Source organism: Ambystoma mexicanum, chromosome 4p (assembly GCF_040938575.1).
Source record: "Ambystoma mexicanum isolate Mex_15411 chromosome 4p, UKY_AmexF1_1, whole genome shotgun sequence".
Classification (NCBI taxonomy): Eukaryota; Metazoa; Chordata; class Amphibia; order Caudata; family Ambystomatidae; genus Ambystoma; species Ambystoma mexicanum.
The window spans coordinates 598,345,778-598,361,478 of record NC_090927.1 but is presented as its reverse complement, the minus strand read 5'-3'; the positions used below and the strand labels follow the sequence as shown (position 1 = coordinate 598,361,478).

At 43.5% G+C, this 15,701-nt stretch overlaps 1 protein-coding gene across 4 annotated transcripts in view; it reads left to right on the top strand.

Annotated features, from left to right (window-relative positions):
* Positions 1-391: 391 nt before the first annotated feature.
* The window catches only part of HMGCLL1 (3-hydroxy-3-methylglutaryl-CoA lyase like 1), a 696,896-nt gene continuing 681,586 nt past the window's right edge, over positions 392-15,701 (top strand). The window contains exons 1-3 of one of the 4 annotated variants that reach the window (XM_069606147.1): positions 392-637; positions 7,306-7,383; positions 9,048-9,155. In XM_069606147.1, the coding sequence (XP_069462248.1) occupies positions 539-637; positions 7,306-7,383; positions 9,048-9,155 (285 nt within the window). In that variant the 5' untranslated portion in view covers positions 392-538. The remainder of the gene's footprint in view (positions 638-7,305; positions 7,384-9,047; positions 9,156-15,701) is intronic. The other 3 variants (XM_069606145.1, XM_069606146.1, XM_069606144.1) reach the window with 3 other exon arrangements.

Sequence of the window (15,701 nt, the reverse complement as noted above, 5' to 3'; positions counted from 1 at the left end):
AAGTACAATATTTATATGTTTCGTTTTGTTTTAAAAGAAGCGTTTTGCAGATTGTGTAGACATTCCTTAAATGTGTAATTGACAATGAGGTTTAATATGTATCTATTACTTTTATAATATATCTAAGAACAAAAACACCTCTACAATGTTTGCGTTTTCACGTCCGTAAACACGTTTTTTTCGAGTAAGAGCACGTTGCAAAATAGAAAACAATACTTTCCTTTACATACACAATACAACCATCTCCACTACCCATCGCGGTTTGCAATTACATCAGAAAGCTCAACTGGTTAAGCATCTATCAAGCTGATGCTGTTGCTGTGGAAACGGGGATTCCCTGCAGTTGTCAGCCTCTGCACCCTTTCAGTCACGTGTGCGAATGCGAAGCAGTTCCTCTGACATCACCCAATCACTGCAGTAAGGGTGCAGAAAGGTTGGGCGTGTTTGTTTTCCCTTCCTGGTTTCTCATAGATGTCGAGGCGGATAACTAGAGCGAGGGCTAGAGAAATCGGTCTGAGCACGCAGCTCCCGTTTCCCGATGGGCAACGTTCCAGTAGCGGTGAAGCACTGCCTCAGCTACCAGCACCTCCTGCTCAAGGAGCATCTTTGGATTGCGGATGACACGCCCCCGGAGCAGGTACTACCGAGGGCCACTGATTTAATACCTGGGATTTGGAAGGAATGCACTGTGCTCAGTGGCGCTGGAACTCGGGGTGCTGCAGCACCCCCTGGATTAATGGCTAAATGTGGAGAAAACAAAAATGCTGCCTTGAAATGTTGCTTTTCTTGAAAAGCGTGTTTGTTTAAAAACGGCGAACTGCGCAGTCATGTTAAGAAGAGTACCGGGGTACAAAATCTTCTGCCAAAAGGTGTCCAATGCTTTGTATTTTCCTGATCTATCTCTGTTTCATTGTAATACAGAGGGCATTTGGAAAATTCATTTTAATAGCGCTGCTGCTGGCCCACGGGTTGGTGTAATGAAGAGGGAATGTCAAACATGTAATGAACACACATGTAATAACAACTGCCAAAAATCAGTTAGTTTCAAATCTGTTTTTATAATGAAAACCGTTTATGTTTTGAATACCTCGTGTCCATACTTTTCAACAAATGCATATCTGAACGTGTAAATACACTTGTGAAAAGTCGAATGCACACCGGAGGACAGACTGAGGGGCTACCCTCTTTTTCAGTAGAGAACTACCCAATGTATGTGACAGTAACTCCAATTGCTAACAGGGTCCTTCCTAAGTGCCACAATCCACACATTTGCACCAAGACAGCTTCACTTTCCAATAGCGTTGTATTGTACCTGCCCTACTCAGCCAGCAGATATACTTCAAATAGCGCTGCTGTACTTGTCCTTTTCACGACAGCTGTAATTCTTTGGATAACAAAGCATCTGCATTTCTCAGCTGCACTTCTATACTCATTAGGACAGTACCTTCACTTTTTAGAGGCACTGCAACGCCAGAATGATACCATGTGTCTCAACTTGGAGCCTAAGCAAAGAATGGTCAATGTGTCTGCACTCAAACTTCGGAGCAACTAGAACAACAGATTTGTAGAGAGGGTATGATATTGATATGATATGATATGTTATTTGTAGCACGCTTATACCCAAGTATTTCAAGTGCCTACACACAAGAGGAGCAAGCTGCCATCCAGCTGACATTCAGAATGTAATGCTCTCAATCAGGCACTTACCCTGTCCTTTCTCACTTTCCTTGGCCTTACAGCCGACATTGTTCTGGCATAATCTGCCTTCCTTATGCAAAATCTGCCTTCCTTAGGCGTTTGTAAATATCATTTTTCCATATTGGATTATCCGTATAAACCCCAGGAGGGCTGGGGTAGAGCCAGTCTTAAGTTAGCTGCACCTTATATGTCAATGACACCGTCCCAGCCCTACAATTCTGCCAGTAGCACTACATTTTATTAATGTGCTTGTGTAGAGATAGATCTATGACTCCTTTGATCCTGCATAAAAAGCTTCATAAGGAAATATGCTTTCTGTATGGATGCAGATCATAGGCTAGTGTGGCGCCTGAGCTAGCATAGCCTTTAAGTTCACAGCAGTTATGTAATTCATTAAGTTGGGCAGCACCAACGCAGCTCAGCAAGGCAGCTTTAATTGCATCCCTATTGTTGCTTATTTTCTTTTTCAATAGTAGTTAAAATCACTCAACAGCCATTTCATAATGATCATCTTTTCAGCTCAGTGATGACGTCTTTGACATTAGAGTTTTGCAAGTGAAGCAGGCTGTCTAGAAGATGCGAGTTTGCAGGGGTAATCAGCATGTCTCTGTGAGAGTGGGGGACATATTTGGATTTGTTCAGTCCCGCAATGAGAAGGGGTGGACTGGGAACCAAAAGAGGCCCTGGAATACATTTTCAAAGTGGCCCTGTGTTACACATTTTCACCAAGCCCAACACTTTTCCTATGGGAACATTTGGAAATACTAGACAAAAGAGGCCCAGGGTGCAGAGGCCTACCAGGAAATCTCCAGAGTTCCGCATAGGCCAGTCCACCCCTGGCAATGAGGCATGTTGGAGCGTGCTGGACAGCTTCCAGAAGGGTGACGGTAGTTGTTGGGACACCTGCCAGGAGAGTATTCTCATCATCCTGGTGGGAGAGCACCAGGGTCTGGGCGACAGATCTGCATCTGAGATGGGGACAAAGGGTTTGATTCAGAGCAGGAATCAGAGTTAGTTTCATCATGTGTGTGTCTTCTATGAAATGTGTGCTCTGCAGATAAGGTCGCACATTATTAAGGCACTTTTCCATAGGGATGAGGTGGTGGGAGAGGCAATCAAGATCCGTCTGTGTCAGCTAGTTTTGTACTTGGGTGTCTTTGATGGTGCCCCCAGGGAGGATGGAGAGTTTTTTCAGTGTTTAGTTTTACCTGAAATCCAGTCTTGAATGGTGGACAGGCAGTGCTTCGATTGGATAATGTCACCAAAGCAGTTGAACTTCAGTCATAGCTGTGTGTCACCAGCATATTTGTAGATGTTGGTGTTAAATTAAGCTGAGTGCCCCTAGTGGCCACAGCGGTTAAAGATGACAGGGGAGAAAATGGCGCATTTGGGAGCTTCAAAAGTCGCTGGTCGTTGTCGGGATCTGCGGGTGTGCATCTGATTTAGTTATTTTCTGTTGGTGACGTAGGAATCAAACCATTGAAGCACTGTGGGAGAGACCAGGGTGTTGAGTAGCAATTTGGTGTTGAGTTGTTGAATGTGGCAAGAGTTTCAGAAGAACCAGGAGAGATGTGTTGCCCTTGTCCATGTTAGGGAATACCTTGTCAATGACCTCCTGGATGGTGGCGGTCTCATCTGGCATTTTGGTCAGAAGTCAGTCTTGTATTCTTGAGGTAGGTTGTTTTGGACAATCGTTTTGTATAATTGAAGCATGGAAGTCTTTTCAATGATCTTGCCAACGGATGATGGGGTGGTACTTGGTTATGGTGCCTGGGCCAAATGTGGACTTCTTTAGAAGGAGCAGGATATCAACAGTTTTCAGTGCATTGGAGACAATGCCTTGCATAAGTGAGGAGCTGATAGTATGGAAGAGAAGTTTGGGAACTGTGAGAAACCAGAAGGTGTCTCGCCCACTAGTCCCCAGGGATCTGTCATCTAGGTGGCCAGGACATGTCATCACTTTTGGATCCAGTTCCTGGGGGTAGACCAGTGTGGGAGGATTACCTGGGTGAAGGGTTTTCGGGGAGTGGGACATCGGCTGGTGAGACACAGTATACCCCTCCCTGTAACACCTTTACCCCATCCTACCAGGTAGGGTTCTTAGGAAGTCAATCACCCCCCTTTTATAACACCAACAGAAAACAGAAAGTGTAAGACCAGGAAACCAGGCTGAGGAATCCTGGATTGTGTGTCGGAGGTACCTGGGGCCCTCCCGCGTTGATGAGCAAAGCGCAGAGAATCGCCAGCTGCCGTGGTACTGTGCTTGGCTCCAACAACAAAGCAGTGTCAGTGAAGTAAACACAACTGGTGAGTTGGGGAGACAGATACAAGACCGGTCTGTGTTGAAGTGGCAACATTGTATGGCGAGCGCTGCAATGAACATTGTAGGAAATGCACGTGATAACCAACACAAGTAAAGTTGAACTGCAGATGAGTGATTGAACTTTGAAACCAAGATATACAATACCTTTCAGAGAGTTGTCCAGCACCGCCTGCATGCTCAATCAAAGGTCTCTGTAAGGTGTCCAGCTGAGAGGTGTAACGCTCACCTGGTGTCCACGGGGATGTCACTCAGCCTGTTCTGACCTCTTACGACCTCAAACCCTTCCCTGGAGGCTATTCGACTGGAGACTGGGCCTGAAACACAGGATTGGTATAGTTTAACTCCCTATTGTCTCTGTGTGCATGAAGACCTTCTTCCCCGGGTTCCAACCCTTCCCTTTGATCCACAGCTCACCTTGTTTCCTTGGATAGTGTGCTCTCCATCCTGCTTTCAGTGCACAGGTGCGTTGATTGATGCAGGCTCGTTGCTTCCTAGTTACTTCACTGGCAAGAGTCTGACAGGTAAGCATAATGAGTCTTTTGAACAGTTCTCAAACTTCATTCCTTTCCTTCCTTAGATGATGGCCGGCGTCCGGGGATGGTGGCGTGCTGCTGAGATGAGTATTGCTGAAGGTGAGTGAGCGCACGATGCGCGATGCACCCCTTTTGTATTTTTATTGAACTGAGTTCTTTTTCTGTGTCTTGTAGGTGCCGCAACGTTCTCAGTTTGGATGCCGGTTATGAAGAACATATGCGGTGGGTAAGCACGGTATGCAGCGGCTCTAGATGTTTCCACGCTAACCTGGAGTGTCTTTTCCCTCTTGCAGATGGATGAGAAGTTCCGGAGACAGAGTTCCCCCAGAGAGGCTGGGATTCAGGTAAGCGTTTGAAGCTCGTACAGTATTTAAAAATAAGCAAAGATTTGCAGAATGCTTACTAATGCCTTTTTTTCTGTTCTTTTCCCTTTTCCTTAGGAAGCAGCATACCGGGATGGGAATGACAGCGCCGAAGATGCCCGTAGAACAGAAGGAGCGATGAATGATGGACAGAAGCGCAGCAAGGTAAGGCTGTTCCTAACGGTGTTCTTGCAGGAGCTGAGCGCAGAAGAAAGATGCAGGCCTACTGGAGACCGATCCGAACACGGTGAGTGTCACGCTGCAGGTGCAGAAAATGCAAAGCATGTTTCTCAGCCTGGGTGTGGCTTAAATAGTCTCTGGGTATCCCAGGTGTCTCTGGACTGAACCACACCCAAAAGACTAGACCGCGCATGCAGTTCTGGGAACCGAAATATGTGGGGGCATCCATCTTGTTCCCATCAATGCACTACAAGTCCAATCCCCAATGATATCCTATGGGAGTGAGTGAGTCTGGTGCCACAAGTGCCAAGTCTGACTCCAAGTGGGTCTTTGGAGGGATGGAAAGGCCCTTGAGGGCCATGTAGGGGATCTGGCCTGGCTCCAGCCTGATATCCTGGAGGGCTGAGGACATGAGGGGCAGGAATCATGACTGCACTCCCCCCCAAGGCTCCTCTCAAGGTGGCTCTTCTGTCTGGTCCTGGTTTGGTTGGATGGTTTTGGTGAAATCGTCTTAGCAAGCGAGGTGCATGGATGTACTCACAAGGCTCCCATGTCCTGTCTTGTGGACCATACCCCTTCCAGTCTACTAAGTAGTATAATTTGGATCTGACGTACTTTGAATCTAGGATGTCCTTGACTTGGAATTCTGGCTCCCCAATGACTACTACTGGCTGCGGTGGCGTTACTACCCAGGTCCCAGGTTGAACAGGTTTAAGGAGAGACACGTGGAACACAGGATGAATCTGCATGTTTGACGGCAAAGCTAGTCTGACCACCACAGGATTTATCACAGAGGTGACAGTGAATGGACCCAGGTATCTTGGACGGAAAGTTCGGGTTCCTTTAATGGACACGTGATTAGACGCCAGCCAGACTTTGTCTCCCACTTGGTAGTTGGGGGCCTTTCCTCGGTGTTGATCAGCAAACTTCTTTTGGCGATTCTTAGATTGAAGTAGGTGTTCAGCTGCCCTTTTAAAGGTTTGAGAAATGGTTGTGTGCAAGGTTTTGACTGCTGGCATTTCCAGGGTTGTAGGAACGTCCAACTCAGAAGTACGTGGGTGCCTGCCATACATGGTATAAAAGGGTGTCTGACCAGTGCTGGTGTGTAGGGAATTATTATAAGCATATTCAGCTATCCATAATAGGTCGAACCAGCTTCCTTCAGCTTGGTGTAACATGCAATGCAGATACTGCTCGAGCGTCTGATTTGTCCTCTCAGTTTGACCATCCGTTTGGCGATGGTGACTGGTGGATAGCCGGATGTCTATCTGGGCCATAGAGCAGCATTTTCTCCAGAAGTTAGATACAAATTGAGTACCTCGGTCTGAGACCAAAACTGAAGGAAACCCATGGAGCCGTACGATGCCTTCAAGAAATACAGTTGCCAGAGTGGAAGCATTTGGGAGCCCTTTAAGAGGAATGAAGTGTGCCATTTTTGAAAATAGGTCCACGACCACAAGAATAGTGTTAAACCCTTGACTGGGTGGTAAGTCAGTAATAAAATTGAGGGACAACGTGTGCCAGGGGGTCATTACGAGTCATTACGAGTTTGGAGGCAGCCATGGTGCTATTAGCAGCATGGCTGCCTCCAAAGTCTCCAAAGTCGTGTCTGGGTTCTCTGAATGGGGATTTACCGGGTCATTCCAATCTTGGCGGACCCGGTAAGTCCCCATTCAAAAAACCCTTCCCCATTCCCATTCAAGCTCCCATAGGGCTCAATGGGAATGGGGAGGGAGCTAATAACGGGCCAGTTATTAGCTCCCTGGTCCCTTAGCGGCTCCCGCTAAGGACAGCTGGTTTTACCAACTGGCCTTAGTGGGACCCGCTAAGGGACCTCGGAATGCGGTGGTAAGGGGTTAACGGCACTGGCATCCTTACCGGTGCCGTTAACCCCTTACCGCCGCACTCGTAATGACCCCCATTCTCTCAATTTTAAGGGCAATTGGATAATTGGGCACACCAAAGAGGTTTTCTTTGCTGAAAATAGTTCATTTTTGTTGACTGTCTTATATACCTGTTTGAGGAACTAGCTTCTAGACAGTGATTATCACATATATATATCATAATGAAAATGAGATGATTGCAAAAGGATATTTTCCAAGAAAACTATGATTTTGTGTACCAATAAACAGCAAAGTGAAATTAAATTGAAAAGTTCTTAATGCAATTTGAGTTAGAAAGATATAACAAATCAAAATTTATTTTTCAGCTATCACAAACATCTGGGTTCCCGGGGCATGTCAAAATCGTTGAAGTTGGACCGAGAGATGGATTGCAGAATGAAAAAGTAATGCTTCTCATTGTGCTACAATGCAACATTTTCCAAACAATTACATTGTAGATACGCTTAGATAAGTGATTACATCTTAAGTTAACATTTTTGTAGAAAGTACAACTATTAATTTGAACTCCATTAATGTGGTTTTGTGTTTGCACTTGTGTGGAAAGCTGGCATTGTTATGCACAACTTTAATTTGCCTATGTCCTCATTGCATGGGCAGTTTGGTTACATCCCAGTAGTATGGCATTTTTTCTGGGTATGGACAATTGGCAGTGTGGTGTTTTTAAAAAGATCAACATTTGGCGTGGATCACATAAACTGCACAAGTCAAACTGCAATGGGGCATGTACTTCATATATTCCAGATCACAAGGTTTTTGCCCATACTGAATTTTGTGCAATGCTAATTTTGCACAAGTACTCTTAATTTGCTAATGTTTAAACAAGTGATAGTCATAGTGCCCCTCACACACTTCTGTTTGGACAGTGCATCTAAACCTAACACTGCTCGGATTATCCCTCCCCAGTTGCGAATTGTGACCAAATTTGAATAAGCCTCAGGAACACGTAGTACAGCACCTGGATACAGAAGTTGTTGATGCTTTGTTTTGGCTGTCACACATTCTCCCACCCTTCAGTACATTGGTCCCCAAAAAATAGCTCACTTTTTTACAACTGCTGTAGTGGGACACCAGGGGATTCATTAGCTACATGTCTGAATGTAATCTCTTTTCCCTTCTTTCCTTCTTTATTATGGTTCCGTTTCTTTGGTTATTGTTTCATTTTTCACCTTAATTCCATTATCCTCAGTCTCCATCGTGGGATACAGTCCTGTCCTTCTCTTCTTCGTCCCCTTCTTTTGTTCCTTATTTTTAGACTAAAATAACTAAAGGGATAGATTGGAAGGAAGGGAACGGATGCCACCGGCCTTGAATCAGGGGCTACATCTTCAGTGTAAGCACCACTGTCCCATGTGAACACCTGGTGTTTGGAGGCTGTTCTTTATCTGGTATAAAATATCCTCAAACATACATCTGTGCAGTACAAGAACAGTGAAAAAAACACTTTGTGATTAGGAACAAAGTTTACATCTGCTATAATTTACCTCCAGCCAAGAAAAATAGTGCCACCAAAATGTTTTATGTAATCTGGCCCCCGCTCTCAATGTTCTTATATTTAGGACTCCTTGCTTATGTTTACAGACTGTGCTTTGCTCATTTCCCTTCCCACTGTAGGTGTCTCACAGAAAAATAGGGCCTCATTACACGGTAGGCGGTGAGCCATGGCGCCATGGCTCATGCCGGTAAAATACCGGCACCGCCTTGGTGGAAAGGGGATTTACCGCCCCATTCCAAGGTTGGAGGGGCGGTAAATCCCCCTTCCACCATTGCCCTTCCCCATTCCCATTTCTGCCCCATAGGGCTCTATGGGAATGGGAAAGGCGCTAATTACGGCACTGCAAAAAGCAGGCGTTAAATCCCCCAACCCGCAAAGGGACCTCGTAGTAAGGCGGTAAGGATTTACCGGTACCGGTATTTTACCGGTACCGGTAAATCCTTACCGCCATCCGTGTAATGAGGCCCATAGTCATTACCATGTGGGAAGGTCGTCATGATTTGCAGCAAACATTCAAGAACGATTTTTAATATTTAATGTCTTTGGCTTTTCCAGGTTATAGTTCCAACTGAAATCAAAATTGAGTTTATCAACCGACTCTCAGAAACAGGCTTATCTGCGATTGAAGTTACCAGCTTTGTTTCTTCAAAATGGGTACCTCAAGTAAGTACAATTATGTTGAAGTACTCAGAGTGTTTACTGTACAATTTGAAGAGAATATTGCATTTTTAGTACACACTTATCGCTACTTCCCTAAATAAGATGGTTACAATAAATAAAACGATCTAATAGTCAGCAACAAGAAGCCATAGGGCCTCATTACAAGTTTGGCGGTAGCCATGGAGCTCCTAGCTCCATGGCTGCCGCCAAACCAGGCTCCTTTACCGGGTTCCCAGAATGGGGAATTACCGGGCCATTCCGAGTACGGAGGGCCGGTAATTCCTCCCTCTGGGAACCCGGGCCCGGGCCTTCCCCATTCCCATCTGAGCCCCCATAGTGCTCAAAGGGAATGGGAGAGGGAGCTAACAACGGGCCGATTATGAGCGGCCCGTTGTTTGCTCCCTCTTCCCCTCGCGGGACCCGGTAACGACGCCTGGTTTTGCCAGGCATACTTACCAGGTCCCGCGAGGGGACCTCATAATTTCGCTGATGGGTTTAACGGGTCCACCTCCATTAGCAGAGCCTGTTAACCCATTCTGCGAACCTCGTAATGAGGCCCATTGTAAGGTGATTAAGCCGCTCCAGCCAGCAAAAGACAGCAAGCCAACATGTCTGTCGTGTTTTATGTTTTAAGACTGCTTTACGAAAGCATTTTTCAAGGGTTGAACCCAAATGAAAAACGCTTTGTAAATCAAGCCCTTTGTCTTGTGTAAAGTATAAAAAGGTTTATTTAGAAACGCATATGGATGGTTTCTTTACAATGCTTTTGTTTGTCAGTGTTTGACATTTTGGTGTACATTTTGTATTGCATGGTGGTTTAAGGGTCATATGTGGGGTGGGAATGCTGCATGAAGAGTATTTATGTCAGTGTTGAACTGTAAGGATCACATCATATGCCCAGTTAGTGCAATCATATTGGCAGGAACTACGCTCATACCCCAAACATTGGAATAATGTTCCCATGTCTACTAGTTTTGCACATCATAGGACATGTTTGCTATTCTGTGACTGGTTGCACAAAACAAACACCAGGTTTTAGCATCGTGTGCCCAAGTAAATGTGCATTCACCACGTGGGGCCAGATTGCACTCAGCAAGTTCGATTCTCAGTGTGTTTGTTAGATGCAATATCATCATATTCCTATTGATATAGAACTTAGAAAAATGCGGAATCTGGAGTGGTGTGCTGTATTGAAAAAGTGATATTGTTATTTTGCCTTAGTATTCCCGCCATTTTGTTATGTTATGCTGGGACCATTCATATGGCACGTGTATACCCACACATGGGTGCCTTGGTGCTGGGGCAAATAAAGTGGTCAGACGAGCTCGGGGTTTGTGAGAAAGTAGTAGCAAAAATGCAGGTCTTCCAGGACTGATGGAAAGCTTTCAGAATGCTGATGGGACAAAGCAGATGAATGAAGAGTTCGAATTACCAGATGCCAAAGAAGATCACCCATCATTGGTCCTACTAAAGCACAGAACGTTCAACAACAATTACCCCCTGAGCAAGCGGCTTAGCTCAGGAAATCGCTAGTGAAGCAGGTGGAAAGGAAGCAAGGTCCTCTCCAAAAAAAACACGGCTGGACTGCGCAGAGAACTTAAGATGGCAACACTATTTTAATGGAAGCCAGTGTAGTGAAAAACAAATCAGGGTAATATTTGAGGAGAGATTGACATTAACAAGTACACTTTTAGAAAATGTCTTTTACACTGATGAGGCAGAAACAATGAGTTGATGGTTGGAAGGTTTAGCATGACTATTAACCTCTGGCATTCTTCTGGGAAATCCTCCAGACCATCGTTATTCACCTGCCAAGCGATCACAGCAGGGGAAAGACCATATGCAAATCAGCCTTGGTCCCACTCCAAAAGGGGCAGTCCAGCCCAAACTGCTAGTTCGCATCTCTTCTGCACGAGACCGCAAGCATCCCCAGACACGTTTCAGCCTTGTTGGGCCGCCTCAGTGAGGAGTTGCTTAGGCCCAGCAGGCCCGGGACCCACGTCTGGGCATACCCGTCCCACTCGGGGTGACAAATCAAAAACAAAGAGGTGATAGTTGGAAGGTCTAGAATGAATCTTAACCTCTGTTAATTGATTGAGAGTGAGAGGATCTTCAGAGCGTTTGGATGCCAATCACAATCTTTCACCTCTTTGGAACAGGAATATTTTAAGGGCCAGGTAGTTGGGAGTATCAAAGTTTCTTCCCCATGGTTTTCATATCAAAATCCAATTCCGGAGGTAAGGAACTTCATACACACGGGTCACTAATATTGTAGTGTAGTAATTTCTGGCAGAACTGGTCAAAATCCTATATGTTTATTTAAGACTGCCCGTGCATTGTGACCCAGGGATGCCATTTTTGTTTTCTAATTGTTATTATTATTATTATTATTATTATTATTATTATTATTATTATTATTATTATTATTATTATTATTATATTTTTTACATTGAAACTCTTGGGCTGTGGCCAGTGCCATGTAGCTCTTTGTTTTTGGAGTGGCTGGAATTTATGTTGAGGCCTCTTTAAAAAAAAAGGGGGTTCCACAAGTGTGCTAGAAAGGTCATGTTCCACCGCTTCCCCTGATGTCACTTTGGGTGTGGTCCATATGATATCACTTCCTGTGATGTCATCAGAGGTCAAAGGTCAGGCAATGTCACGTATGCTACCTCTGGCATTTTGGTGAAATGACGTCCCTGTTGTGACCCCATCACATTCCTAACCGTCCTTATCACGGAACCCATCTAAACTTCTGTGGAAGCCCAAAGACCCCAATGGAGTGATTGATATCACATTGCATCCATTGTATCCACACATCCATGTCCTAGGTCTTCCAAATACAATATATATGCTTCAATGTTATGTTTAAAAGTGGGTTGAGTTTTGTGAAATATGACATGATCACCAAGCCCATCGTGCATGATCTTCTTAGTCATTCAAGCACACAAACCTTTTTTCAAAGACATACTTGAAAAATATTAAGATTCTCGTGATCACAAAATGCTTTTTGATGTATTTCATGCATAATAGGCTGGAACCCTCACTCTGCTATTTGTTTAATTTCCTTTTCCCATAAATCTATGTCTAAAGAGTTAAATGTAAGTGAACCAGAATGTCCATCTTGCAATGATAACCTGGTTGTATATCAAAATCGTGACTTGCACGTTTTTGTGAGTCCTTGAAAAAGTAGCCACATTTTTGCCTTTCCTATTTTGACAACCATTTTCGTTTTGTCTTAATGCAAGGTTACAACTCTGAACTGAAAATGTTCTCCCAACTCACCCTTGTTCTTCTCCTTGTTTAACACATATGGCTGTGTGACCTTAAAATGGAAACTATGGTGCAACATAGTTAGATATGAAAATTGTGGATAAATAGGTGGAGACTATATGGCTCCTACAAAACTCCTAGTGAGATCCAGGTAGGTTTGCAGGTTCCCATAGATATATATGCCTGCCCAAATCTGCCTTAATCCTTTGAGAGCAGTGAGTCTTCAGCAAGTTTGAGAGAAGTTTGGGCAGGCGCAGTCTGATTCTTGGGGAAAAAAAACGCATACAAGTGTAAAAGACCTGCACTATTAAGTGAAAGTTTAGGACAAAAGGAGGGGTAAGTGAGGGTGATTTGGGTGGGGTGAGCAAGCGGAACTTGAGTCCCTTGCATTTTATCCAATTAGGACATCAGATCAAACTTTCAGTAAATTAATTCACCTATTGGAGAGGTCTATGCGTAACCTACCGGTGCCAGGTTTGAATATGGTAAGAAGGAATTTGCCTTTCATCCTTCTGAATTTGATCACGTTTGTAAAGTTGAAGTGGAGAATTGTAAGGAAGCATGCCAAACAAGCAGTCTATTTCACGCCAGGCATACCTGGCCCTGTTTTTCACCATTTAGAAATCAATAGCTTGAGTATTATTGAGGGTTTTAATATACAATATGCTGAGTTCATAACAGGCATTGACCACTGAAAAACATGTAAAGTTGGGAATGAGACAGACATGCATTAGGTGTGCATGACATTTTATCCTGCCGAGTTTGGTTCCATTGGGACTACCAATGTTATCCATTTAATAAGAGAGAGCGTCCATGGATGCAGGACTATAACCTTGGAAAAGCCAGTAGGGCTGAGGCAGAGTCAGACACATGTCAAGCATTATTTATGTATATTCTGAGGTTTCTTAAATGAATATGATTTCATCGGGTGGGATTCAAATATCATGAGCCCTGCACCTGGGAACAAACCCATAACATGTACAGTAAAAGGCCTAGAGCTTCATTCACAGAATGTTTTCCTATGGAATTGCAACATTATAAAACAATTCTGTGAATCAGGCCCCTAGTCTCAAATATGTTGCTGACATGAGTGCTAAAATGCAACCGTGCATCATAGATGTGCGCATTCATCCCCTTTGCATGAGCCTCTGATGTCCCACTTACATTAATATCCATCAAACAGGACTAGACATTTTTGGGGGGTCTTTTTGACACATTTCAGCAATATTAGGCCCATTAAGATCTTGTCATGATGACATGCACTCCCAGCATCCATGTGCATGCAGGGCGCACTTTACAAGCTCTGGATGCTAATTTATGCAAGGCGGCTGCCCATCACATTATTTTTACCTTCAGCAGAGCCTCTGGAAATGTGCAGGCCACCAGATTACGGTGATCTACCCATTTTTCAAAGCAATGATATATGATATGATATTTTATTTATATTGCGCTTATTCACAAGTATTACACAATTAAAATTAAAATGAAAAGACACATAATCTGAGCATTTTTCATTTGCATTATGTGTTGTGAATTAGGCACTAAGTATTCTTTAGAAGATTACAATTTTTTGTCAGCTGCAGAAAAATACTTATTTTTGTTTTTTTATATTAAAGGAACAGCCAGGTGCAAGCCATAAACCATTTAGACACTTTGCTTTCTTCAAGCATCCCTGTCAGAAAAGGTTCTGACCTATTCCATTAACTTTATAATGTGTTTATGTGAACTGTAGGAAAAAGTAGTGTGAATTTTAGCCAGGCAAGATTTTTAGCAGGACCTATACAGGATTGTATCAGATTACGTAAATTGGCAAATCTCTCAGAAATATCTTGTTTTTCCTGTAAATTTGGCATTAATTAAAAGATAATTAAGGAAATTATTTTTTAAGTTGTTAGCATTATAAGGATTAGCTATCAAGTTTGGGCCATAAAAGAATACTTTAGTATAGTAACACCAATTGTGGGCATTATTAGAGACATATACATTGATAATAGGTGCCAAAATTCTATGGCAGTATGTGCCAATTTACCAGAAGCTTTGTGTTAGAATTGTCATTGATGACTTTCCTCAGGTACATGTACGGGTTGTAGACACGCACATACAGGACTGACACTTTTACAATCCTGGTGAACAGACAGCAATGCTACTGTGCACAATTGCTGCCTAGGTGAAAGGATGCTTACACATATTTGGAGGGGACAAAATTGATGGTAACGTGTGTGCTTGTGTGAGTGTAGGCAAATTCCAATCTCCCACGTCTCTGCTCAGACAAAGACAGACATCTTGTTGAGGGAAACTGTCACTGCCAGGAAGGAAAGGGGCAGAGTAGGCTAGGTAATCTATGAGGACTGAGGTCCTACAAGGAAATTAAAGTAACTGGGGTCAGACAAAACCCAAATGGAAATTCTGCAGCACTATACAAGGAGCAGAGAATAGAAATAGAAAAATACATTATTAAAATAACATGCACCATTTTCCAGCTGTTGCTATTGTATGGCCATTCAGTTCAATCATGGAAAATGTCTGGAAAATGGGCATCCAGTGCCTAATGGCTATATCCAGGTTTATTTTGTTTAAAGTATGGACCTTTGTGTGTTAAGCACTATTTTGATTGTTACTGTATCCCTTGTAATGATAACAAGGGATCATTACAAGGGATTTTATCATAACATGAAGAGTATTGGGGCATCTAGGCTGCACAAAAGGTTGTGCATTCATTATCAAATTGAGTGCCAGGCAACACAATATGCCATTATTATGATAGGTGGATGCAATGCATTCTAGTTTGTTTATGACACACACATCATGTGCATGTTTTTGCTATTTTATTCATGGTCATTTTAGTTTTGTGGTTGGTGTGACCTTCTATATGGTGAAAGAAACTCACACACAATGATAGGCACTCCAGATATATATGTTCCATTTCAATCTAGCTATCTCCTATAAAGGACGAAATTTGCACAAGCTGTGTTTGTGGTAACACAGGTGAATATGTCATTACCAATGTCTGCCTCTGCCCCGCCCCTTTACTGCACGGGCGAGAGACGTTACAAATGGAGACATCCCTACCACTCAGTGAAAATAGGGGTTGTTCATAACGTGATTTAAACTGAGCTCTATTAAACAGTATGCCTAACCAGAATAAATGTGTAGGCAAATCTGCCACAAAGACTGTAAATAGTTTGTAGAATGCCCAAATAGTGTGCAAGTAAATTGTGCTACACAGCATAAAGTTCAGGATGTTCCTGTGTACCAAGAAAGAAACTCACCACACTGATA